The 27,655-nt window shown below is 39.0% G+C and overlaps 1 protein-coding gene across 2 annotated transcripts in view; it reads right to left on the bottom strand.

Annotated features, from left to right (window-relative positions):
- Positions 1-25,080, bottom strand: part of unc5db (unc-5 netrin receptor Db) — a 199,282-nt gene extending 174,202 nt beyond the window's left edge. For both annotated transcript variants that reach the window (XM_020706238.3, XM_078952552.1), the window contains exon 1: positions 24,755-25,080. In XM_020706238.3, the coding sequence (XP_020561897.1) occupies positions 24,755-24,830 (76 nt within the window). In that variant the 5' untranslated portion in view covers positions 24,831-25,080. The remainder of the gene's footprint in view (positions 1-24,754) is intronic.
- Positions 25,081-27,655: the final 2,575 nt, after the last annotated feature.

Genomic DNA, 27,655 nt, shown 5'->3' with positions numbered 1-27,655 from the left:
GACGTTGATTATATGATTCATAGTCAATATTGGTTCATTTTGACCGATCCAATTCATTGTCCAAAAATCAATCCAGTACATCTTTAGCCAAAACTTCATCCATTGTGACTCAGAGATAAATACCTGGTACTGAACAGTGCGGGTGAGTTTTTCCAGATTCCTTGTATTTTTTGCAAGAAACCAATTAACCAAGTGTAAATTAAATATGTGCACAAACAAGTAAACAGGAATTAACGGCAAATCCATTATCATTTTAGTTTCATAAATTTCAGTCCACTGTTGTTTCATCCACATCAAAATAATCCAAAGGGAACATTATTAGTACATTCTACCACGCTGTATGATCACACGCCTTTGCTAAATTTAAAATGTGTCCACACATTGGACTATAATGATGGCTTGATAATCTGAAATCACATGTGTGTTGTCCGCTATGATGAACTTGGTTGTTTTTATTTTATAGTAAAATAAACCTGCTATGTCTCAATCCAAATAGTATTTTCCAAGATCGATTATATTGATAATTGATCCTTTTTTTCCATTCATTTAATTTGATTAGATTAGCCATTTGCTTTAGAAAGATCGATCTGATTGGATCGTAAGAATATGATTCATTGATCAAGTGGATTAATCGTTACCCCCCTACTTGAGACTTAGCCTGAAAAATGACTCTACTTGCTTGACCCTTTCCATTATTTGTATGTTCTTTGCACATAATTGACTTTCTCCCACTTCTGGTGGTCAAAAGCAAATATTTTCTTAAGGTCATGTCAATTGCTTGACTAAATAAAACCCATAAAGGCCTATTCAGTTGTTACCAACCCATGCATTAGCTTTACTTAAAATGAAAGAAAATGAAGGAGAAATCAACCAAGATTTAGATTAAACTGATATCAATCAAAGGCTCCATATCATACAAAATCAACTTTTTTGAGCCTGTAGGGTATTTATAATGTTCATTCCTCACAACAACAAAAAACCCAAAGCAGTATTTTGATCCATTCACGTTTTCTGAGTATTCCTCTAAAAACATGAGCTAACAACCCCTCCCAATCCATGAAAACAAAAGGGTCCTCACATTCATACTTGTGAATGTTAATGAACGGCCCCTTCCAGGAAGAGTCTGCGCAGCCTGCACCACCCCCAGACCAACACACACAGCCACTTTCTCTGCAGAGCTAGCGGTATTTGGCAAAAACGCTTTCCATTTGTATGCACAATATGCAAATCCGTCTTTTGCCAAAAATCGGATATTGAGTCGTTTTACTTCCAGGTTGGAAAAGACCTCAGGAAAACAACTAATATTTAATTTTTAAAAATGTGTTCTTTGTGTGCCACAGGTTATACATTATCATATACATGGATTTAGTTAACTCTGAAAGGCTTAACAATAACATGATAAAAGGTCTTTAAGATTCCATCTGCCACCGTTCCAATCCCACAGAAATCGTAGTGGTTTGCTTCTTGTTTCATCATTCAGTTCATGCCCTTTTAAGTTCCAGTTACCTTTTTGCTTTCCTGACCATCCGCAAGGTACAATGTTAAGTTTTCACAGGCATCTCACCCTGGTCCACAAACATAAGACTACCTATAGATGAACAATTCAGCATTCCGTCTTATACAGACATTCTTCTCAGACTGTCATTTAGTTTCATCCAACTGGTTCACGACAAATCCTGTCAATCCTTAAATGTATAAATGATTACAAAACACATTTGTAAAAGGGCTTGATTTACTTGTGTCCATTTGTGAAGAGTTGTTTTACTTTTCTTTTTAATTGTATCTATTTGGTTTGTTAAACTGATCAGCATGGACATTGAGTATATTGAAGGATAGGCATCTAATAAGCTTCATGCATACATGTTTCTGCCTATTCTCTTTATTTATTGGTTATTTGTTTATACTGTGTATTATGTGAACCATACAAATGGCAAACTACGGTAAACCAATAAACCAGTGGATGAAAAGAAAAGAACCTGGAAATTTTATATCAATTAATGCCTTAGAGTTACATTTCATTAAGTAATCGTTAGCAAAGTTATATTTAATGACAGAAATAGAGATATTGCGTTCAAAAAAGTAAATGCTTTCTTATATCAGTGAGAAAAAAAAGTTATAAAAATCCAAGGTTAAGAGTCTTCTTTTTTTTCCATCAACTATCATTTTTTGAGAGACATGAAAGCACAATGGCGCAGCCAATACACAGGAGGAGTTGTAAACTAATGAAAAGCTTTCTTCAGCCTTGGCTGATGGCCCATCGTAAGTGCTCCCCAGCACCTTCCACTTTTACTCCATGGAGCTGCAAAATTAAACTCTTCTGGCAAAACACTCTTTCAGGAAAATGCGGTTTACTTCTCAATGTGTCTTCAATAATAAATGAATATTTGACCAACTTTTTAATTGTTACTGTGGTTTTAATGTCTGTCTTCAACACCTGTGAAGTTGGTGCTTTAAGCACATTGCCACGATTTTGTAGATCAGGGGTGTCAAACTCATTTTCACCCAGGGCCACATCAGCATAGCGGCTGTCCTCAAAGGGCCAGATGTAACTAAATTTAATGAAAAATAAATTTAACTACTCCTTAACGTTAAATTACGCATCTATTTATTTTTTTATAACTATTTGAAGTGACAATTACAGTTGCATAGAAAACATATGTTTACTTGTTACCCTCCACATTCGGCCCGTGGGCCTTGAATTTGACACGTGTTGTAGATGGTTAAAAAAAAAAAGCTGTTAACCAAACTTATGTGGAGCCCTGTTCGGTGCAGCATGTTAGTTTTGTGTAGTCTTGTGTGACTTGTCTTTGGTGACTAGTTTTGAGGGGTGCTCGCCTTGAGGGGCGGGCATCCTGAGTTTTAAAGGGGTGCGCATCCTGAGTTTTGAGGGGCGGGCGTCCTGCGTCTGAGGGGCACACGTCTTGAGTTTGTGTGACGGGCATCTTGAGTTTGTGTGTCGTGCCCTGTGAGAGCTACTGCTTTGTGTAGATGCTCCTCTTAGAATAAATGCTTCTTTGGGAAAGAAGTCTCATCTTGGGTAGGGGGGTGTTACAGCTGTGGCCATATTTGGTTTTGTTCATTCTTTTTTGTTCTGTGTTTTGTGTATCTTGTTTATATCAGAGTGAGACTTCTGTGATTTTGTGGATCTTTGTGTCTGTCTGTGTCTGAATTAATTTCAGGTGTGATGCTGAGAAGGTGTGGCTCCCGTTGGACCCAAACTGATGGCAGCAGCCTTTAAAAGCACCATATGGACCTCCAGCCTGGGAGAAGGGAGATTTGCTGCACACTGTTGCCACTGCAGCTTGGCGCTCTTCTCCAACTGTTCTGTAGTTTATTGCACTTTGTAGCATTTGTGGTTTTGTGTTCAGGCCTACTCTGAGAAGTCTTTTGTCTGTAGTTATATTAAGTGAAGCTGTAGGGGTGAACCGCCATTTTATTTAGTACTTGTTTTCTCCTGTTTAGGTTATAGGGATGTTAGTGTTTTGTCATTGATTTCCCTTTTCTTTCATTCTCAGTTAAGATTTCAGATTTCAGTTAGGTTGGGTTTTATTTGTCGCTTTGGCCGTGGTTCACCCTGAAGTCCTTTTGCTTCACTTTAAGTTATTGTTGGTTGTTCTTTATTAATTTGTAAAATACATTTGTCATATTTGTATGGAGACAATTGTTTGGTGTTTTGTTATCAATTTTAAATTCGGGAAAACACTACTTTTATGTTATGCTCCTCCATCTTAGAAGAATAAAGTAGTCGGTGAAAGAACTCCTGTTTTGGAAATATGAGCAAAAGCAAACATATTTTCAACACTTAAGGAAACGACAGAATGGCTAAAATAAAAACTTTAAAAACTAAAGTTATTAGACTACATAAACTCAACCCAAAGTGCATGTCTTTAAGGACTTTAAGGCCATGTCGCACAGCCATTGCATAAATTTTGCGCATATGGCGCAAAAAATTGGTCAAATGTGAATAAACAGGGAAAAAGTGAGAAAAGTTGTTGTCGTCATTATGTGACATTTTCACAGCGGTATCACGAATGAACTATGTTCAAACCACGGAAGAAGTTTGAATAAAGCATGCAAAGAACACGTAAATCAATATAGAACATGAACCGTGCGTGATTATTGCACTGTTTATATGCAGTTCATCAGTGTCTGCGTGTCAATGACATAATTTTAATGTGATATGTGCGCCATATACCTGATATGAAAGTTATACTTCGGTGGTACGTGCATGAAAAGACTGTTGAACATATGTCGACAAAAATGGAACTCAAAAGGTCTCTAATTTTCAACCGACCAAAATTTGAAAATTTTGAACGTAATTTTCAACCGACGACAATTTCTGAACAGCTAAAAACCGAATTCCCGTGAAAGACCCGTCAGCAGAAACCCTCGACAGACATCTGCGCACATTGACAAATACAAACGCAAGAAACACTTATGAATGAATGACTTATATCACGCTTGTATCCTTATAGACAAAAATTTCAGACGTGGAAAAAGCGCAAAATGTAGATAGTGGCTGAGTGACAGGGCCTTTAAGCAATGTGATTAATTTAGAACATAATGGGGAAAAAACATTAAAATATATATAATTTAACCTCGTGGATATGTGGTGATTGTTTAAAATGTTTCTGGAAAGTGTCATGTTGTCGTAGTAGTATTAATTCTACTAAGTCATACGGGTACAAACGTTGTAACTTAAAACGGTTAAATATTCACAATGCATTTAGCCAATGGTATAAAAATAATTTGAAAGGATAATTTGACTGTAAAGGTAATGCTACATGTTTTGTTTAATATTTACAATTGCTTATATTTGGCCTTCTGATGTTTTGTTGGAATTAATTCCAAAGGGTTAATGAACATTACAAGCAAACTCTGAGGGACAGAGTACGCTTTAATGAAGAGGTATCCATCGGAGCTGCCATTAAGATGTAGCAAATACTCTCTAGATTCATTAATGAAAAGAATAGCTAATGCATATATGAATGATATGCTTATGCTTATCCCTTTATTATCAAAATTACTTTTCTATGCCTTTAAATTGGATAAATGCTTTAATTTTATTTTAAATGTATGTATAGAGCAAGATTTAATCTATTTTTTCCTAAACAAAACTAAACCTTTGAATGAATCTTAAAATTTTATATTAGGCTTTTTGCACAGTAGATTTCAGATAATAAGGCAGTTTTTTGTTGTTTTTTCCCTGATGTGGGGGTTTTACTAGCTGATGGCCTTCTGCGAAAACAGAAATCTCCACCCTCATTTCATTTCCTGCAGTGCTACAGTAATAGGATATTGGAAATAAAGGTAATCACTTCACATTGTTTTCCCTCGTGGTATAATTTCCCATTATTACTTTCTACCCTATCCATCAGAACTCTATTTGATCATCTTTTCATTAAGTCTAGCTGTGTAACACAGTGCAGAAATGACTACTTTAAGTTGCCAAACAAAACCCAACAAGCAGGTCTTGCCAAACTCCAGAGGGTACCTGCCCTCGCTCTAGTAGACATGTAGGTTCTTTTCCTAAAAGCACACAAAAAGTTCAGTAAATTATTAACCAATTGTGAGAAAAGTATCCGTTTAAAATCTCCCTTTATCCAACAACACTCTTCACAAAGTGAAATAATGCAGTCCAAGGAACCAAAAGATCAACAGCATCTATGAATATTTGTCAATTCCTTCTCACGCTTCAAAAAGAAGTTTCCGCAACATTTGGTTAACTTTAAAAGCAAAACATTTGCTGTAATACTCAAAAACCAATGTGTTATCTTTTTTTATCAAATCCTGGTATATGCAGAGTTCTGCCTAGTGGTGTGAGGGTCCATATCGAGGCTTCGCAGCGCGAGGGGGTTTGTTCAATGCACATATTGAGAGTTGCTTCATTTAGGGGAGCTAAACTTTCATGATGTCTGAATCCTCGCTGCTCGGCTGTGCCATCGACTGATTCGGGAAGTGGTTCGAGTTTTGCCAAAAGTTTGGAAAGCGAACTTCACCTCTCAGACTCGAGTCAAAATGGAATTGTTTGATGGAGAGGTGCGGTCAGTGAGGGTTTAGAGACAGTTTGGATGCACATCTCATGGATGATGTAGCAAACCTGAAAGAAGAACTGCTCTGGGTCAAACAAAATTTCCTTTTAAATCAACAACTGAGTGGAATAAACTGCCAACAAACTTATAATTGTGCAAAAACTTGTCATGATTTTAAGTGCAAAGTAATAAACACACAGCTGTTTTTAAATGAGGAGTTAGCCTCTGCTCTGAATACCGACATGAAGAATGGGTACAAGGACCTGGCTGCCTTTGTAATAAATGGAACCGTCTCTAGCTGTAGAAGATGGACTGCCCCCGAAGGAGGAATTGAAACTGTGGTACAGTCAGTGAGGACCGTCATTGTCTACCGTCTCAGGGGCCTGGAGAGAAGGAAGAGTGGAGCTGAAATGGTGCTGGGAAATGAACTGAGCAGACAAGAAAATTCCAAGGCCTAAATGTGAGATTGTAAAAAAAAGCAAAACGGTGCAATCTGGTTTCATCTGTGGTAAATCAGGCTGCCCCTAGGTTTAACTGTCAATCTCATGGGCAGAAGTGGATTGAGTTTACTATTTGTCAGTACAAGGTGGTATTGCGGTTGTTGACAAGTTTGCACACATTTTTAGCTATATCACAACCTAGTAAAATTCCATGACCCTAAATTAAGTATTCCTCCTTTTATGAGCCAATTTCTCCTCACGCTGTCCTCAAAGATGGCAGTTGTGTTGCGAAAAGTAATTATTTACTTTCACTAAATTCTTCTGTTTTCCTTTTACATTTGTCTTATTCTAGGTAGTGCTAACAATAATGATGGTCATTTTTATCTGGTTTCTTTTTTTTTTCAGTTAAAATTTAATACTAAATTGTTAAATGATTCTATTATTGCCGGTTTTATGGCCGGTGTTCTACATACTTTCCAACCATCCTGTCATTGAAGCTCCTTATCGGCAAAACACACCTGATCCAGGTAATCAACAGCAGATGGGGCAGGGTTTCTGAAAAACATCTCAAGGTGTAATGATGCTAATGGAATTTAGCTTTTAGCACAACTAGCTGACATGATATATTTCCAAAGAAGAGGTTTCTTTCTGCACCGAATTCCCAAGCAAGTCTTGCATTCAAATAAATGATAAGCACACGCTGCGTTTTCATAACAATTATCAATTCTAACTTATGCCTACCATAGTAGACATTTAAACTCAGGTTTCAACATTCTAACATTATGGAGATTGTAAAGGCAAACACAGAAACAAAACCCTTTCCCTGGGATGCTGTGTGGGAGGAAGACACTGAAAATCAACAAAGATGCTGAACGGCCCACAGGGTTGACATGAGCACATGCTGGCTTACAAAGAAGGCTTAAGTAATACACAGCAGTGCTGGCCTTGAGGACCCCTGAGATTGAATCAAAAGCCTAAACGAGTTTAGAAACAGAAAGATTCAAATTGAAAAAAACAGCATAATAGTTGGAGGGCGGCTTAGGTACACAAGGAACATTGGAGTTGCAGAACCAAGACAAAGCAGCATAGAGTACAATAAAATATTCAGATTTTGAGAACTTTACCAGGTCATAAAGTATCAGGACCTATTAAGGTGACATACCGAAAGGGAAAAAGTCAATTACCAATCATACCAATTTATTGTAGCACAACAAAAACAGTAATGAATCATTGGTTATAAAACAAAGTATTCTAGAGTAAACCACTGAAATCCTTTAAAACCCACTCCAATGAAAATTTTGTTTTTCACAGGTTCTTGTGGCGCTTTTCTGAAGATAGACGGCATATATAAAGAAAATAAAGCATAAAATTACATTTGAGTATTTCTTTATTCAAATTTATCCCTGCGAATCAGGAGCTGATGACAAAAATGCCGTTTGAAAAAGCTTGTAGTTGTGACATAGAGGCAAGACTCAGCAGGCCACAAGCTTCCTGCCTGTGTAAGGGGCTGTAAGCTAGCGGGAGAGCATGTAAATGTGGAATTACTTCCAAAGGGTTAATGAACATTACAAGCAAACTCTGAGGGACGTTTGTCCTTCATGGCTTTCTCTACGGCCAATGGCCCCGCCCACAACTCAAGAGAATTTGTGGCCAACAACAGCATAATCATAATTAAAAGAGCACTGGGAGCACCCTAAAAATGAATCAAAAGATGATCAGAATGGGTCTTTAAAGAATATAGCAGCTGCTACCATTGTCACAATTTTAACAATTACCCCTCTTTTACCTCTTTATCTGGACCTGTAATCTGAGGTCTCCAAAAAACAGATTTCTCAGTCTTTACATTTCCCTTTTTGTTTCCAAGTACAAAATCAATCAAGCCATCCATGATGTCAGTCTATCTCCCACATTTTATTTTCACAACCAAAGCAGTAGTTTCGGTCATGAAAGCTTAATTTAACATACTGTAAAAGTTTAGTAAGCAGAATACATATATCAGCTCAAGCAGACAAAGTGTCTCCTCTGGCTAATAAATGAACTTGTGATAATTTTTTATCGTAAAATTCAAAGTCAAATTACTGAATCAGTATTTTAAATTAATAAACTACAGTTCTCAACTGTAACTAAAAGAAGTTAACCGAAAACCTTTTTTACAGACTGTAGAACTGATCAAATGTGAAGTTTATTCTTTTTTAAATGTTCACTTACAATTTAGGAACTGTCCTCTAAACAAATACATCCTACGCACCAGTTAAATCTGATCAGTTGTCACTCACCTGGGTGTGCAAAGTTTGTTTTCTGCAATTGGCCCATTCCCTGGGAGTGCAATGAGCTGCAGCCACAGCTGCGCTTGGGAACCACTCTGCGGTGTAACCCCCCATGATTTAACACTCAGTGCTAAGTTCACAACAGGGAGGCATTGGGTCCATTTTTTCAATCTCTGCTGGGCAAAATACATCCCGGGGGCAACATGCAGCCCGTTAAACTATTTTATCTGGCCCACCGAACTGGGATGATGCTCAAACATTATCTGTAAGATATGTCTACGAACAACCCAAAACTGGAGAGAAGTTTGTCAGTTTTCTTTTTAAAATTCAAACAGGTAAGTAGAGAGAACGTTTTCAGTCACCACTGGAAAACATTGCTGCAGGCCCAAAGGGATACTTCAATGTACTCCAGTGAAAATGGTGTTTTTAACATGTTCTTGTAGCTTTTTTCTCATAACAGAGGATATGTATAAAAATTTAAGATTAAAAACGGAATTTCTGAGTATTCCTTTATTCAAATCAAGTTGGATCAGGGGCAGATGAGAACAGCATGTTTGAAAAAGCTCAGACTTAAAACAGATACTACCATGGCCGGGATAAAGTCTCACTTTTTCTGCTCAAATTCTAAATCCCCCACTTACAGACAAATAGACCAATGCACGTTTTCATTTCCTCACCTGAGCTGCCATTGAGCTCAAAACGGTGCGGCTGAATAACTCCAACATTGCTGGCCATTTTTTTTGCTACGCTGAAATTAGCTTGGGCTAATGAGGCGCTTGTCGCTATTGGGAGACATTGTAAGCAAAGGCATGCTGGGAAAAAAGCTGGGCTAACTTTTGTGCACAAAAGCAAATTTCTAATGAGCTTCTCCCGCTGTGCAGAAAATGGCTTAAAAATCAACACAGCCTGTATGATTTTAGCTAAAAACTGCACAAACATAATTAAAAGACCACTGGGAACAATTTTACAATGAAAAAAAATATAGTTGGAGTGGGACTGTAATGACCTGAGGGGAAACAGGTGGGGTGTTATTGCTGAGTCACTCCTGGCAGCAGATCTAATCGGAGTGCTTTTTTTTGGTAGATACATGATAATCCAACAGATTCCTCCTCTCAAGGTGAGAGTCTGAACAGAGTAATCCAACAAGGAAGCCTTAAATTCACAACAGAAATGCAGAATCCAAAAACAGAAACATGAACAAAAGCACAGGTCGGATTCAAACACAGGAATGGAATGTAGGTTGCAGTCACAAAGGGGTCTGGGCACCCGGAGATGAGCAACCACAGGGTTGGTAAGCATGCAAACTAGAAAAGGTCAAATGAACTCAGGAGGCAGCTTCCTGTTCTTCACCCTTAAGGTAGGACATAGCCGGCCAAATCTTCTGACCTACTATGTAACAATGGCAAAGACGATCAGCAAGAGAACTGTAACCTCCCACGCTTCTGAGAAAAACGACGTGATTTTCTCCAGGCCCCACAGTTATGACAAAGTAAACACAGTCAGAGCAGACACCAACTCTTCTAAGGAAGGGAAAGGAGATAAACTAAATGCAACCTTTGAAGTACTCTGGCTGAAGATGGTGACAGGTTGTACAGGCACTCAGTCCAGACCACCATAAGAGATCATAAGGATGAATCCTGAGAGAGACCAGGTTGAAACATTAGGCCATCAGAAACGATGTATAAGAATAGCAATAGTTCTCCTCTTCCCTGGATGACAAAACATATTGATCCAATGACACCTGGAGAACTCTGGAACCAAGTAAATCTTCAAAAAAAGGGGGAACTTGGAGGGTAGTCAGGAAGAGCTAGATTAGTGGAAGCCTGACTGACCTCAGTCTCATTGTCTGCTGACATCACCATCAACTGGATTGATTCAACTATGCAAAACAACCGAACTAACAACTTGTCAAATAAAACTTAAAAACGATGAGGATAAATAGGGCAAAAAAGGACGAGATGTGACTGTGAATAAGAAGAAACAGGAGAACCTGCAAACAAACCAAAATAAAAATGTATTGGTTTTTATTTAAGAAAATGCCACCAACATGTACAAATCTTTTTTTTTCCAGGGACAATCGAATTCTTTTCAATAGTGATCCTAGATTGTGTTATTAGGATTACTTTTTAAACTTTTGCTACCAGTGTCCAAAGACAATTTTGATTTGACTCCAAACAGTAAAATGGTTGTTTTACAAACATTCCATTATCATACACACACTTGCACACAATTTTCTGCCCGCCATAAAAACGAATTTGTTTTAATAAAAAGAGTGGAGCATCCTAAATATATCAAGATTTACGGATTGGATGTGCTCTAAAATGATGCTAAATTGATCATGTTATAAAATTAGGAAAATTGCAGACATAAAGAACTTTGCTCTTCTGCTGTCTTACTATCTTTTTCCAACCGGAACACTAAACGTTCACAAGCTGCTGTGCTCCAATCTGCATTCAAAAAGTTATTGCCCACAATAGCAGACAGATGCGCAAAGCAAAAGAGGAATGCTCGAGAGAAATCTGGATGGCATTAAAAAAAGAGGATTATTTACCAATTCCACTGGTTTCTTGATAACATGGGTTACAACTAAAAAGGTCTCTTGCACAAAAAAAAATTTCCAGAAAACATTTTAAACTTCAATTTTCCAATTGTTTAATCTTTCCCCATGTCCCTTACTGACCCTACAGACTATAGACCCTACTGACAATTGTCTATTAAGGTACTTTAAAAATAAAAACATACTAAGTTTGTTTAATTGCTCAAGACCTTTATGTACAAAGACAATTCTTAAAATTAGAGCTATTTACCATTTTTATATGATGCAGAGGATTCTTTGGATTAGAAAGAAATGTTTTACCAACATTCCAAACATAAATGTTATTTTTTTGAGAAAAAAGACAATTTAACTGAAATCGTGTGCAATACATCAAAAGAACCCCCCAAACACAGCTGTGAATGAACTTTTTTAGAGCACAACTAATCAGATGAGGTAAATGTCTTTGCAGCTTTCTTCTGAGACATGGCACAGTGACTGAGCAGGCCTTCTCATCTTGCCTTGTTTTCCATTCTCTCAGCCTTAGCAAATTGAAGCCACAGCGCTCATCCTGGACGCATAAAGCCCCTGTGGCTTCAGTATTTTTGTAGAAAAGAAAAAGAAAAACTCTGCATCATCTGCTTCCATTTTGTACCCCAGACAATATATGACGGTTACTATTTGATGAATCAGATTCCTGGATGGTAAAAAGCAAAGATACAAAGAAAAAATCTGATTTAAGATGCTTTTTACCAATGTTGGTTTTGTTCTTTTTCCCTTTTTCTTCTGTGCCTTTGGTGACATTAATTGAAATTGTCTTGTCTTCCTATTTTTGACTAGTGTGTCATGAAAATAAAAAAAGGCACATTTCTGATCCAATTCATCATTAAAGTCTCACTCTCATCTTTGTATCTATTGTAAAAGTGTTCCCAGTGGTTTTTGAATTATAGTTTAGCCCAAATTAAAAAAAACAGTGTCATTTTCTAGGTCATGCTTGTTTCTGCAGAGCGGCAGGAGATCATTAGAAATTCACCTCTGAGTTGTGGGCAAGGCTATTTGCACTGAGTGAGTCTGCCTCCATTACCGTCATCCATCTGTTTACACTCTCCCACCAGCTTTCAGCCCCTCACAACCCCAACCTAAAATTAGGCGCGCAACAAAAATGGTGAGCAACATCGGAGCCATCCAGCCGTACAGTTTTTAGCCAGACGAGGAAAAGAATAACGTACACGGATCCATTTGTTTGCAAGTGGACACATCAGAATAAAGTGGAGCAGCATCTGTCGTATCAGTAGCATCTGCTACTGATTCACAACTATTTGATTAAAAAAAATACTCAGAAAAGTTTATTTTTCCTTCCTCTGTCGTGAGAAAATGCCACAAGAGCATGTTAAAAACACCAAAAACACTTTTCATCAGAGTGGGTCTTAAAACATGAAACCTTGCTTTAAATTACTTCTTTCTATGCAAGCAGTACCATGAGAGTATAAAACCATTTAAAATATTGTAGAGTACAGCTGCCATGTAGTGAAATCTACCTCCGTTTCCTTTTATGTACCACCCTTTTATGTGTTTTCCAGCTGTCCCCGTCATGAAAGGAAATATGCAATCATAATCAACAGGAAATATTTCCTGCCGATTATGAGAATCAGAAAAGTTCCATGAGTCAGAAACGAGAGCCTCTTTTTCCAGGTATTTAAGACTGATTTTGCTTTTAGATCACAACTTTAACCATTATCACAGTATTTGGTTATACCATGTATAATGCCTAACCATACGTGTAAAATGTGATTTTCTGAGGTGAACCCTGAGGGGAATAGCTTATAGGTTATTAAAAAAAATAACATACTGGAAATGGCTAATAAAATCTTGTAATCTTAGGTATAGTTCCAAACCACATTTTGTTATTATATTGTCTTCACACTTTCTTTTCTCAATTAATCTTTTAACCCACTTAATCCCATTAAGGGTCACAGTGTTGCTGGAGCCTGTCCAGCTATTGTCACGGGAAGCTGAGTTACACCAAGAACAACTGATTAGTCCATCGCAGGGCCACACACAGACCAACAACCACACACACATGGCATGTCTAAAGCTGTTTTCCCCAAACCTGGTCCTCAGAAACACTGTCCTGCATGCTTCCCATGTTGCCTTGTGTCAGTACACCTCATTCAGCTCATCTTCAAGCAGAAGCATGAAAATGGAAGGGTAGCAATTTGGAGTCACCAGCTGACATATGAGCATATTTCTGGACCGTTGGAGGGGTAAGAATAAGACCTGCAGTCAACACTGAAGGGACTCAGCTAAGATTTGAACCAGAATGCTCTTGCTGTAAGGCAAGGGTGCTTACCACTACACTATGTCCCCCAAGTGCAGAAAAAAAAAAACACGCTTTGCTTAACTCATGGGAAGTAGTTCAGAGTTTAGTGTCTTATCCAAGACCCCTTACTGTGTGATTAGAGAGCTGATAACCAATCCATGATAGGGCATGCCTGAGAGACAACTGCCATCCCTTCCAAGACACAGCCGTCCCATATACAACTACAACTACTTCATACAACTGAAGATAAATGTACCGGTACTCATTTCTGAATCCATGCCTTTGAACTAGGCATGTTGTTACCCACGACAGCAAAGCTACGCTGATTTACTCCATGATGTTGAGGCTCCTTTTGGTGCTTCATTGTTCTCTTTCTGGGAAAAAGGGATAAAAAATTGTGTGAGCAGCAAAATAACAGTCTATACCAATACAAAAAAAGGCAGATACCTTTTCTCTCCCATGCAAATGCAGATGTTTCACAATCCGGTGGTTGTTTTTACCGGTCCTAAGTTTGGTAAAAGCAGTGGGTTGTGGCAATAAGAACACCCAATGTAAAACCAAAGCCAAATATATCGTTCATTCTGGAGGCTCAGTTTACAACAACCGCCACCTGTCCTGTTAACCTACAGGATGCTGATGAAAACTGGACTACTGTTGGTGGAAGAAGGAGAGGAAAGACAGGAGAGTGGAACTTAGAGTAGGAACTTTGACAGGGAAATGATGTGTTCGAGAGACTGTGGAAAGTGAGTAAGGCTTATAGATATAGATGAGGCTGTTTTATCATGGTGTGGGTGAAAGAGAAACGGAGTAAGATGTGCTGGAGGTGAAGATCGATCATATAGGGTGATAAGGCTTAAGGTGGAACTTGAAGGCGTGTTGTTGAATGTTTTCAGTGGATATAACCCAAAGGTTAAGATGTGACCAGAGCAGAGGATTAGATGGAGCCAGATGATTCTCTTTGGCACCCCCCTGAAAAAAAGCAGCGGAAAATTGAAAGGGTAGCGCCTGCGGGCCATACAACGCCACCTGCAGCTTTAATTTAAATTGTAATTATGCTGCATGCCAGGTTTATTTAGTGGCCAATTACATTTATGCTCCAAAAGCAACACATTTTTGTTAAAAAATGTTTAACGTCGCCCAGTTTCAGCTTTTAAAAAATCCTTTATAAAGATTTCAGTGCCTTGGCCTGCAGGACAAATATTTTTTTCGTCATAATTAAGAAGATACTTCTGTTCACCAAGATGACATCCGCTTCTGAGTTATTTGCAGGACCGTTTGCACAGAGCAAACCGCTGTCCCCTGCCCCCGCTGTCCCTCCTGGTTACTGAGAGCTTGAAGCAGGGAGCTTGTGCACCGCCCAGCGTCTTTTCTACATCACATCAATAAGCATGTTTTCAAACTGCCTTTTTTCATCTGATCCTGATTTACAACGATCTAAATAAAGAAAAACTCAGAAATCCCTTTTATGAGCATTAATGTCTTAATACATATCCTCTGTCCTCAGACAGAACGTGTTAAAAACCCCAAAAACACTGTTTTCATTGGAGTCGGTTTGTAACAACATGCAGCTGTTTATAAAAATCTTAAATGGGACCCACTGGAGATGATGAATCTTCATATTTCTGATTAAGAAACGATGAGAAAATTCACGCTGAGGAACAATTATACCAGATCTTTATTCCATTATATTGATTTGGAGCTGCTTCCATACTGAAGTATTATTCATCTAAGCTAAAGGGACTTTTTTACTTGGCGTTTAAAAGGGCAGTGTGGCATTTCTTTTAACTATATTGCTAAAGTAATAGAGAGTGATAGAGATAAATACTGCAAGCTTTGTGAAAGTTATCAAGGCAGACCTTTTTGTCACTTTTACCATAAAAAAATATTTAAGAAAAACAAAAGAAACTAGCAATTTATGAAAAAGAAGTCAATCTTCATGTTTCAGATTGTAGAAAAGGCAACAAAACTTTTAACCTTTAAATCCCTTCTTGATATTTTAAAAGCACACCGGAATAATTTCTTTTTAATAAAGAATTTAGTGAAGGCTTTGCTAGAACATCCTTCCCATGCCTTTAGTTATTTTGCTTGCCTCAGTTTGGTCTGTTTAGATCATGTGTTTATCTCTTTTTTGCAGTTCCTAACTTGTGTTCATCTTCCTCTGACAATTTGTTTGAATGTTTTTTTGTTGTTAATTTGTCTCTCGTTGCCTATAAAGAAGTGTTGAAGTAAAACATAGTGTGGATGGACAAGAAAAGAACACAATTCAGATTATAAAATGAAATAGTCTATGATGACACTGAATGAGAGGTGCTGTAAATTTAGGGATCGTCTTGAGGGGCCTGTTGCTCCTAAAGACTAGGGTGCTGCACTGATGTGTCTGAGTTTTCCCACAATGCAAGGGAGAGTTTGTAGTGAAGAAAGTAGTAGTGAAAGGGAAGCAGAATCTTAATTCTTGTTATACCATGGTTCAGGTGAATTCTCGATTCTGATTGGCTGCAGGATGTGCAATAAAAAGTGATATACCACAGTGATAACCGTACGCCTAAAATAGAATTTCCGGTCACATAGCTTAAATCTTCTATATCACTGTGCTGGCTTCTATAAAACAAACTTTTGCTTCATCAAATACGATTCGCGCGTCGGGGTGTTGAGTATGGGGCTGTGCGTCAGTCCAGCAGCAGCGTCAGACACGGCACGTCAAGAGTTCAAAAATCGGAACTTTGCCGATGTGTCAACCAATCAGGGACTCAGCTTTAGGCACGTGACGATTTTAGTGACTCAATCAGCAAGTAGAATACCAATCCGATATGGCTGATCGATGTGAGCATTCTTGTTCTGAACTTCCATCCATTTTCTTAAACTGCCGGGGCCGCTGGGTTGCGTATTATTGAACTGTCCCGGCTACTCTCGGGCGAAGGCGTGTTTTACCTTTTATCTTGGACCAATGCGGGACGCTGAGTCTTCAAACTGCCAGAGAGGCAGAAGTAGCAGCCATCATTCAGACGCAGCTCCCGCTGTAGGAGTGAACATCACCGTATCGGGATCGTCTCTGACCGATCTCATGAACCCAGACATAGAAACATGATTACAGATGCTTTTGTAAAGCTTTTCAAAATGGATCAATCCAATCTCTAAACACCCTCCATGCCTTCAATTTGTCATGGTGCCCCCCCCCCCCCCCCCCTCCAGCTCTGCTGCTCATTCATCTCAGCTGTGACTACTCAACTCATCAAGCCACCTGCTATTAAAGGAGACCCAGCTTCATCGTTATTCGCCAGTCCGTTAACCCTGATGGTGCTTAGTCTCCTGAAGCTCACTACGCCTGGCCCCTTGTCTCGTCTTGAGTTAACCTTATCTGTTTTCTGCAGTCCAGGTTTTCACCTCATGGCAAGAGTGTCACCTGAGTCCTACCACCTCGAGCAGCAGCAGCCACAGCCTTCCTGTGCTGATACCTCCTGTGAATGTGAGCCACAGTCTCCGTGCTCCTCTAGTTCACCAGCCACGCCACGCATCAAGCCACAGCTCTCCTCAAGCTCTCCAGCCACGCCACGCACCAAAAACTCAAGCCACGTTACCCACAGTCTCGCCAGGAACCAACAAGAACTTTATTAAACATCTTACTTACCACTCACCTACCTGTCTCTGCCTCTGGGTTTCAGCATCTGGGTCCGTCCCGCCGTCTAGTCACGACACAATTAATTTTAAATGAGAAATGCACAGACACCTCTCCATGTAGCAATCAGGCTAAACACATCTGGCGGTAGCTCCTCCTACACACACATCTGGGGCATCAAGTTTTATAACACATTTTTGGACAGGCGTCCAGCAGCGAATGTGACCCGCAAATTGGGTTTGGTGTGAACGCAGCTTAAGTTCTTACTGAACTGATGCCTTGTTTAACCTATGTGACCATCAGCATATCACTTTTCTTTGCTGCTGCAGTTGAGGTTGGTCCCGGCTCAGCAGTTATGATAATGCGCCTCACCACTCATTGTGAAAAAGCAATTCAAACCAAAAAATAACCAGAATAAAGTTCTAACAATTGATTGAATACTTATTTATTCTGTAACTGTCCATAGTATGAGCGAGAGAATGGCCTTTGAGGTGTCCATTATCAGTTGTTAACGGATGACACGGAAGCAAGTGTTCAGGCTTCCATGACGACCGTTGATTTCTGATAATACACACTTTGTCGGGCACCATCCCTTACCTAATCCATTGCAATTATGGGTTGGTGACAACTGTTTATGGTCATATCAGGACAGGCAATAGTCCGGTAACATGGAATGGCAAAAAAAAAATTACATAAACCACTTGCAAAACTCAAATCTGTTCAAAACAAGAGTCTCTCGATTTCCAGCTCTTTGCATAACATTTTGCAGTAAGTCAAAAAGGCCCCAGAAAAACTCAGACTCTGGGAGTGTTAAATTCAAAATTTTAATTAAAAGCTCGATGAGGTGATGAAAGCACACCGCAGCAGAAGGAACCTAACACAACTGAGTCTCAGACGACTGGGGAGGATTAACTGAAGAGAAATTAATCTTCCTTGAGATTTTGGTGGGCATAAATTTGAATTGACATGAGCCCAGCTGAAGACGGCTGGCAGGTGTCACTGGAGGGGGAGTTAATGGGTAAATCTGAATCCGACTAAGCAGAAAAGTAATTTAACAATGGCTTTTACTCAGTTTGTGTCCAGGAGATGAGGAGAGCGAGAAGCAGTGCCAGGAATGAGGAGAATTTCTCATCTGGAAGCATGTGGATTTTTACTATTGGGGGACCTTAAAGGATCAAAGAAGATTTAAATGTGAAATCTGTAAAGATAATCCAGTTTCAATACATAAACTCAACAAAAATAACAGGGTCAAAGGCAGACGCTTGGTTAAGGGTGGAAACACAGACAAACTATATGGACCTGAGATCCCAGCTGGGGATCCATTTTGGAGCCACTATGAATGAGCACTGTATGGAGCAGGACCATTGACTGTATAAGGTAACTGGACTGAGTGATCCCTACCTCCTAGCATTCCAAACAGGAAGTACCTGCTGGCTCCAAGCATCCAAAATCCCATCGAATTCTCTTGATAAATAAACAGCTAAAGTCATTTCCAGAATAACCATTCTTGCTCTGCTAACAGTTTTTAAACACATTCTAGATAATCCTCTTTTTTCCCCTTCATGTTATTTTTTCTGCAGTGCAAGTTATTCAAGTTATAAACTGACCAATCAGAGGCCGCAATAAAAGTGTGTGATGCCCGCTGGCTCCCGTACTGAACATTCAAAACGTTTGACAGATTTCAGGCCAATCACTGCTTACTGATGACATCTGGCTCCAACATGGCAGCGTCCATATCTTGAAAAAATAGCAACTGAATTGACTTCTTTGGTTGAAGCCGGAATTAAGTCATTCTCTATGGGTGATGTCACACTTACTCAGTCCAGTTCTCATATACAGTCAATGCTGAATAAAGAACCCTGAATGACCAAAGGAAGGTGAGGAGCAAAAATCCTTTTATTTTAAATCTGAATATTAGTATTTTCTTTCTTTCCTGTAAAAGTTTCCAAACATTCTTGTTAATCTTTACACTTAATGCCTTGCTTCCTTTTCTTCCTAAGTTTTATTTCTTCCACATTTGTTCTTTCCGTCATTTTGTCAACCTCTTTGTCTGTTTGGCAACTATTGTCACAACACAAAAAATAAATGTCTTTTATTTAAAGAAAGTGTCTATTTGCACGGAATTTTCGTAATATGTGCGGCCAGCCCTGAACTGTTGTCTTGGTCGCACGGATATAGAAGAAGGTTAGGATTACAGATGCAGTTAGGGTTAAAACACCAAAACGTTCCTGAGTGTGGCTGTTTCTGCAGCTCACCGCTCCTCCAGGGGATAGATCAAATACGGAGAACACATTCCACACACTCGGGTGTGTGACATACAACAGGACTTCAACTCTAATTTTAAATATGTGCTGGCAACAACAAAATGCAACCTTGGACGCACTTAAAATAGAATGAACTACTGTAATGTTTTACATGTGGTGTTGGTGCCTCACCTGTTTAAAAAAGCACATTTATAAATATTAAAAGAAAGAAGCTGACCTTTCGTCAAACCAAGGTTATACCAGGACAAAAACACAACAACAGATCAAATTCAACTCATTCTATATATACTTTAAAGAAAAAAAGTGTCACCACAGAATACTCTGCAGACATTTACAGTGGGGCAAAAAAGTATTTAGTCAGCCACCAAATGTGCAGGTTCTCCCACTTAAAAAGATGAGAGAGGCCTGTAATTTTCATCATATAGCTCAACTATAAGAAAAAGAATGAAAAAATAAATCCAGAAAAAATAAAAAATAAAGTGACCTTGTCTGATTTTAGAATTTATTTGCAAATTGTGGTGGAAAACAAGTATTTGGTCACCAACAAACAAAAAAAGATTTCTGGCTCTCAGACCTGTATGTTCTTTTGTAAGAGGATCGTCTGTCCTCCACTGATTTCCTGTATTAATGGCACCTGTTTGAACTGGTTATCTATATAAAAGACACCTGTCCACAACCTCAAACAGTCACACTCCAAACTCCACTATGGCCAAAAACTTAGGAAAATACCAAATATTTTTGGAGTAATCATACTGATGAGTTCTATGATTTAGTTTTTAATGTTTTGTAGGACCTAAAAATGATAATTCACATTAACAGGTTTTTTAAAAATCAAATCCCTCTGATATGTTTCACAAAGAGACATACAGGACATCACACATAGCAGAAATGAACTTATTGCTAGAAATGATGTCAGGAGTTCAGCTCTAAAATAATTACAAGAGAGCAAAGAAAACCGAATAATATGATTTGTTTTGTTTGTTATTAATATTTCCAGGCTTTGTTTTGTTCTGCAGCATGTTCATATTTGTAAAACTTTGACAGAAATGGAGAGAAAAAATATTATGGAGAGAAAAATATTATGAGATATTTAAGGTTCAACTTGATTTATTCGGGATTAATATGCCTGTTTCTATTCATATTATGTTCAAAAAGTTGAGTTTTAAAGGTTTAAAAAGGTGTAAAAGTTTAGCTTTAGTGTGTTCAATAAATGTTCATCTGGTTCGGCCCCGTAACCTAAAGCGTGTTTTGGATTTAGGCCCCCTGTGCGAGTTTGGCACCCCTAAAATACGAATATATACAATTCATGCATTGTTTGTGTCAAATGGGCAAAGGAAAATAAGGAACACCAAAAGGATGTCGTCAAATTGTGTGTGTGTGTGGGGGGGTCACTAGCCCGGGGAGTGTGGAACCGCCACTCAGAAAACACCACACCTTCTTTCTGTAAAGCATGGGGGCGGAAACATCATGCTTTGGGGCTATTTTTCATTGTTCAAAATTCGTTTTTCAATTGCTTATTTCCCAACGCAATTTACAAATAAATTTTTTAACAATCAGACAATTTGATTTTCTGGATTTTTTTTTTCTTCTCATTTCGTCTCTTATAATTGAGGGATACATATGATGAAAACTACAGACCTCTAACCTTTTTAAATGGGAGAACTTGTATTTGAATGGTTGGTGGTTGAATAAATACTTAATTGGCCCACTGCATATTAAAGAATCCCTTTCAAATTCTACTATACAATGAATAATCACCATCTCATTTATTAATAAAACATAAAACAGAGTGAACATAAATGAATTTCATAATATTGATGATTGCAGCAATAATAATCATTTGCTTTTAGATCCAAGTCTTTAAATAAACGCTGAGTCCTTCAAACCCTGCTTTTATTTCTAATTTATTACTCTTATATTTTTTTAAGCAATCTAGTTGATGTCTGTTTTATAAATTTGTATTCTTCTCTTTTATAGTATTATTAAATATTGTATTTTAACTTCTTTTGTTTACGTGTTTTGTTTAATGACCGCTTGGTCAGGTCGTCTGATTGACAGAGGGATTCTGGCCTGTTTTTTGTTTCTTATTTTAAAAAATTAATTAATTGAAATATCTATAAATGAAATAAACCAAAGCATAGATATAATGGCGTCTAAAAAAATAAATAGAACAGATTAGATAAATTCAAATTCACTACATTCTCAAAGCCAAATAACATGTGGGTTTCAATAGACATGAAGTGGTAAATCATTCCAGAATTGTGTTCCTAAAGTGCAGTTCCCTATGAGCTTGCACCTCATCTTTAGATCGCATGGAAGCAGTTAAATAGCTGACCTCTGATCAAACAGAAAATGGGGGACAGCAACTCAGAGAGGCCAGACGGCAGCAAACCCTGTAGAGATTTAAAACAGAAAAAAGATGCTTAAACAGAATCCTAAAATGTATCCTCTCAGCCAGCGCAATGAAGCTAAAACCAGAAAAATGTGCTCTTCCCTCCATCCATGTGCAACAGGTGAGGCACCAACACTAAAACATTACAGCTGTTCATCTGTAGCGTTATAAAGTCATCCATCACTGATTCAAAAAGCCTAAAAGGCTTTAGCTTTGGTCTGGTGCTTCATGAGGCAAAAATACTTGACATTCTGAATTTATTTAATTGTCAAACTGAAGATGCTAAGAGGTCTGCTGAACAATACTGTGCTGGAGCCTGTGCACAACTCTGGAAACATGATAAGAAATATAAAAATGTAGGTTGAAACAGAACAACTTTAAGAAACAGGTTAAAAAATCCCTCAAGAATGAAAATAACTGGAGCTGGAGTCTTTCTCACTGAATTATGAAACTTCTGTGCAACTCTAAAACCCAAAACTCACCGAACACATTTACCATCATGAACGTCATAAATCAGCAATTGAGGGATTTATTTTATCCATAAATTAGAGTGCAGGTGACCAACATGCAGAAACGTGTCTATCAATGTTGTCTCAAGTCTTGAATAACATTCAAAGAAGTATTTTGTGTACAGGTGGGATTTAGTCTTTAACAGTTACAAATAATCAGATTTCAGAGTTTGCAGAATTGTGATGAGGTTTGCAGAATTAATAATAATAATAATAATAATAATAATAATAATAATAATAATAATAATAATAATAATAATGGATTTGATTTATCTGCGCTTTTCCAGACGCTCAAAGCGCTTACAATGTGTCCATTATTCATTCACTCTTCATTCCTACTTTGTGATGGTAGCTACTGTTGCAGCCACAGCTGCCCTGAGGCAGACTCTGACGGAGGCGTGGCTGCCAGTTCACGCCTACGGCCTCTCTGACCATCACCGGAACATTCAAGCCACACTGGAGGCAGGGAGGGTGAAGTGTCTTGCCCAAGGACACAGCGACAGTTGACTGGGGGGAGCGGGGATCGAGCCGCCAACCCTACGATCATTGGAGGACCTGCTCAACCACCTGAGCCACTGCCACCCAAATCTGTGCAATGTTGATCTTGAAAAGGTCTTTTTGGCACATTCCAGTGAAACCTTTTGTGCAGAAGACAGCAAAGATTTTATCTGACCAAAACAAAGAACCCGTTGTCTTTTACTATGACGCAGCTCTGCAGAATGCTCTGGATGTCATTTTAGTGACTATATATTTAAGCAAGGGATACAGCAAATCAAATTCACTGTCAGAACATGTGTTCATTGTCTTTAGTTTGGAATACTTCATACGGAAACACAATTTGAGTCACCCTTTTTTAAATTTTGCAACCAGAAGCACATCTGTTTAAATACTCTCTCCAATCATCTTTTGATCCATTTTCAATAGCGTTCCCAGAGTTTTTTTCATTATGATCATTCTGTTTTAATCCAAAAACTTCTAAAAAACTGTAGTTTTCTAGGACAGATTCTGCAAGAGCAGCAGTGGTTCGTTAAAATTAGAACTCATCAGAAACTCACCTCTTAATTGTGAGCTGGACTGTAAGCACGGAGTAAGCCTGCCCCCACTTCCCATCATCAATTAATGGCGTATACTTAAATAGCGCTTTTCTACCTGCCCAAAGCGCATTACAGTCACAAACCCATTCACCCAGTCTCACACACATTCACACACTGGTGGCGGCTCCGCTGCGGAACACAGGCGCCAACCTACCACCAGAGGCAGGGTGGGGTTCAGTGTCTTGCCCAATGACACATCGACGCATGGGCATGCAAGGCGGGAATCTTACGATCATGGGTCGACAGCCCTACTGCTACACCATGGCAGCCCCGAATAAATGAGAGATTTCGGTTTAACCTATCTTATAGCTCCTCACACCCCCAACCTAACATTACTGGTGCAACAAAAATATAGAGGAAAGATGGAGCTATCCAGCTGTACAGTTTTGATCCAAATTCCAGCTCAGATGAGGAAAACAAAGACGTACATGGGTCCATTTGTCTGCAAGTGGTTGCATCAGAATGAAGAGCAGCAGGGAGCTTGTGTCACAAATAAGCTCTTTTTCCAATCAGTATTTTTCATCTGCTCCTGATTCACAATCATTTGAATAAATACTCAGAAATGCAATTTAAAGCTTAATGTTCATGTCCTCCATCATTGGAAACATGTTACAAAATCATGTTAAAAACAATCAGAGTGGGTTTTTTTTAACTAAACACACAAAGTGATATTATATTCTAGAATATTTGTTTCTTAACTGTATTTTTCACATCCACGCTGGGAATTTCCAGTGAACTTTCAGCTGTGCCACATTATATCCTTCCTGTTGTAGCCCATCTCTTCTTGAAATTGCATTACAGATTACACATTTCCTTTTTCTGTGCTTGAACGTATCATAAACGTCTCCCTACACTAAACAACATAATGATGGAAATGTAGTCCCCCCAAAGCCTTGTGCCTTGTTAGAGAATAATCTGGCCAGCCTGTTGCACAGGACTAGCCGTAGATTCAAATGGATCTATCAGCGACGCATTAGAAGTCTCACTATCAGGCTTAATTTGAGGAAAGGACTTTGGAGGTTTAGCTTTTAAACAGCCTTCTTTTAAACGCTCTGTTGCGCATCTTGGAGAAAAGTGGTGACGCGAAGTGTGAGGATGAATAGAAACGCGCACAGAACATCAGGTTTGTGCGGTTGACAAACTGCAAACCAAATCCACAAACGCAATTATTACTGTGGTAATAAATAGATGGAGAGTAACCCGGAGAATGGCACCCACATTTTGGAAAAGCGTCCAACACACAGCGGCTTCCAGAGAAGCAACGCGCGCGCGCATGGGCACGCGTCTCACCTTTGGAGAAGACGGAGAGAACTGCGCCGAGAAGCAGGAGCCCCGAGGTGAGAAGCGGGTTTGTTGGGGTACCCATGCCGGTGCACTCTTCCACAAAAACCAGGTAAAAGCAGCCGGATTTGTCGCGCCTCCTCTCTCCTCCTCAGAGCTGGACTGGCTCCAGCTGTTCGGAGAGGAAGGTGGTTTGGGGAGGTAACTTTTGTGCCTGAAGAGAGGAGTCAGCGGCTTGCGAGGGAAAGAGAGGACGCGTCTCCTCCACTCCACTTTGGCTCAGTGTGCGCGCTGCGGGGAGGACGGCCGCTCTCATTTGACTCCCCCCATCATCACCGCGGAGCTTACAGCGCGCCAACCAATGGCAGAATGAGAGAGGAAGAGGAGCAGGTGTCACGCAAGAAAAGATGCTTTAAAGGACGGATGCGAATGCAAAATAGACCAGAATAGATTTTATGTGTCATTGTTTGGAATATGGTGCAAAATACTTCATATTTAGCACCATATTCCAAACGATATTTGACAGTTAACTTTAAATGACCTAAATGGATGTAATCGACATGCATTTGATTCAGGAATTATTAAAAGGTTTTTAAAAAAAGGAAAAAATAAATAAACCTGTTTTAAACTACAGGGGGCAAGGGGGACTGGTCCCCCACAAAAAAAACCCAAACTGTAGTATAAAATATTGACAAAGATTAAGAAAGTGTCAAAACAAACTTCTTTGGGCATTCCAAAAGCTTAAAGTCCCACTCTGATCATCTTTTGATCGATTTTCAATGCGTTTCCAGTGGTCTTTAAATTATAATTATTCCATTTTAGACAAAAACCAAAACATCTGTGTTGTCAACATCACTTCTGAAGAGCAGCAGTTCACTAGATTTTCACCTAAGTTCTGTGCGGGCCTGTTTGCTTTTCCATCATTCCTTTGTTAACACGCTCTCCCATAGCTTACAGCTGCTCACAACCCCAACACAACATGAGCGTTGCAACAAAAGTGGTGAGCAACATTGGAACTATCCAACTGTATCGTTTTGAGCCAGATGGCAGCTCAGACGAGGAAAACAAAGATGGAATGGAGCAGAGCAGGGAGCATGGGGAGCATGTCTGTAACAAATACGGTGTTCCCCGCATTCGCAAGGCTTAGGGAACCAAAGACACCCGCGATTATACAGAATTCACAAATAAGGAACAACCCCATTCACCCCACAGCCGAAGAATGTGTGTTACCAATCCTTACTCATCAAGACCCCTTCTGAAACATTTCTGATTTATTAAAAGAACATTTGAATATTGCTCAGCATTAAGAGTTTTTTCTTTTATTCAGAGCAATAGACTGTACCGTGGTGTACTTTATAAAACACATTAGGAGCCACATCACTCTGAGCCTTAAAACCAGGAGCCCGTGTTTCTTCCATCAGTTAAGTGTGCCTACGGCGCCATTTGAGCGTCGGGCATGGCGCGTCAGTCCGGAGGGGAAACAAATTCTATCTTGGCACAACACCGGTTCCATCCATCATTCATTCATCTGTATGATGATTATTTTCTGTGATGATCTTCTACAGCATATCAGGATATTTCGTGAGTCATTTCTCTGTGCAGGGGCACAAGGTTTGGTTATAGCGATTCAGGTCTTGGAGGCCGACCGCCGGCGGCACGGTCTCCATCTCTGCTCCCCTCTTTAGTGTCATACAAGCATTTTGAGTTGTCTGAGCTTATGATGAACTGGAGGAGTCACGTGACTTTAAAAAAAAATATCTGTCAATATGTGTCTTAATTTGTGTTTTTCAAAAACAGGCTAAAAATGTTGTCTCGGGCTGTCATGAATTGAGAAGAAACTGAATTTAAATGTAATCACTAACATTCAGAATGGCTACGGCCTGGAAAACACGTGGACTAGTCTTCCCTGTGATTTACAGGCACAATCATTTAATGTTGTTTCATGACACAACAGTCTACCCCAGGGGTCTGCAACCTGAACCTCTCAAAGAGCTATTTATCATTTTCCCATGGAAATGAAAGCACAGGGAGCCGCAACACTAGGGGTGTTAGAAAAAAATTGTTTTGCCGATATATCGCAATAGTTCATCAGGCCATACTTGTATTTAGTGCTGCACGATATGAGGAAAACTCACGATATGCGATATTAGTGATTAATATTTCGATAACAATATAATTTTCGGGATATAAATAAAAAGCAAAACAATCAAAAACATCCTTCCCATTTAATTGCAACAGTTTAAAAATTATACTCTAAACGACTCTCCTCGAAATAGGAGAAGAACAGCTTACATGATAGGGCTCCATCTGATTGGTCAACAACGTGAAGGGGTCCATTCGATTAGTGAAAAGCAGAAAGGGATTTATTTGATTCGTTAAATGCTTTAAGTTGCCATAAGATTCTTTAAGCACATTTAAGGTAACCATTTATTGCAATTTTCGCTGTCTTTTGCGATGTGCATATTGCACAACTTGATATTGCGATAACGATAAATTTGCGGTATAATGTGCAGGCCTATTTGTATTGATTCAAAATGCTGTCAGGATATTTATTTAATTATTTATTTTAATTATTAATGAACGTAATGTTTCCTTTGATCTTTTGTCCATTTTCCACAACCTTGAATAGACTTTTCCATCTGTCAAACACCCAGAGGTGTTTGATGAGTGAGATGATGTTGTTGTCTTGTTTCTGTGGTTTTGAAGGGGCTGCTGCTCTGAGTGCTGGTTTTAAGAGGAATGCTGAGATGCGTGAATGGATCAAAATACCGCTTTAGAGTTGTTTTTGTGAGGAATTAACATTATTATCATTGCATGATATAGGCCCTTTAAGATACTGTAGAAGATTTTTACACTGACTACTCTTCAACTACAGAAAGCTGTATCTTTAGTTGGTGACAGAGTTGCTCC

The sequence above is a fragment of the Oryzias latipes genome, chromosome 9 (assembly GCF_053564925.1).
Source record: "Oryzias latipes strain Hd-rR chromosome 9, Olatipes_Hd-rR_3.1".
Classification (NCBI taxonomy): Eukaryota; Metazoa; Chordata; class Actinopteri; order Beloniformes; family Adrianichthyidae; genus Oryzias; species Oryzias latipes.
This window is presented reverse-complemented; position numbering and strand designations above follow the sequence as displayed.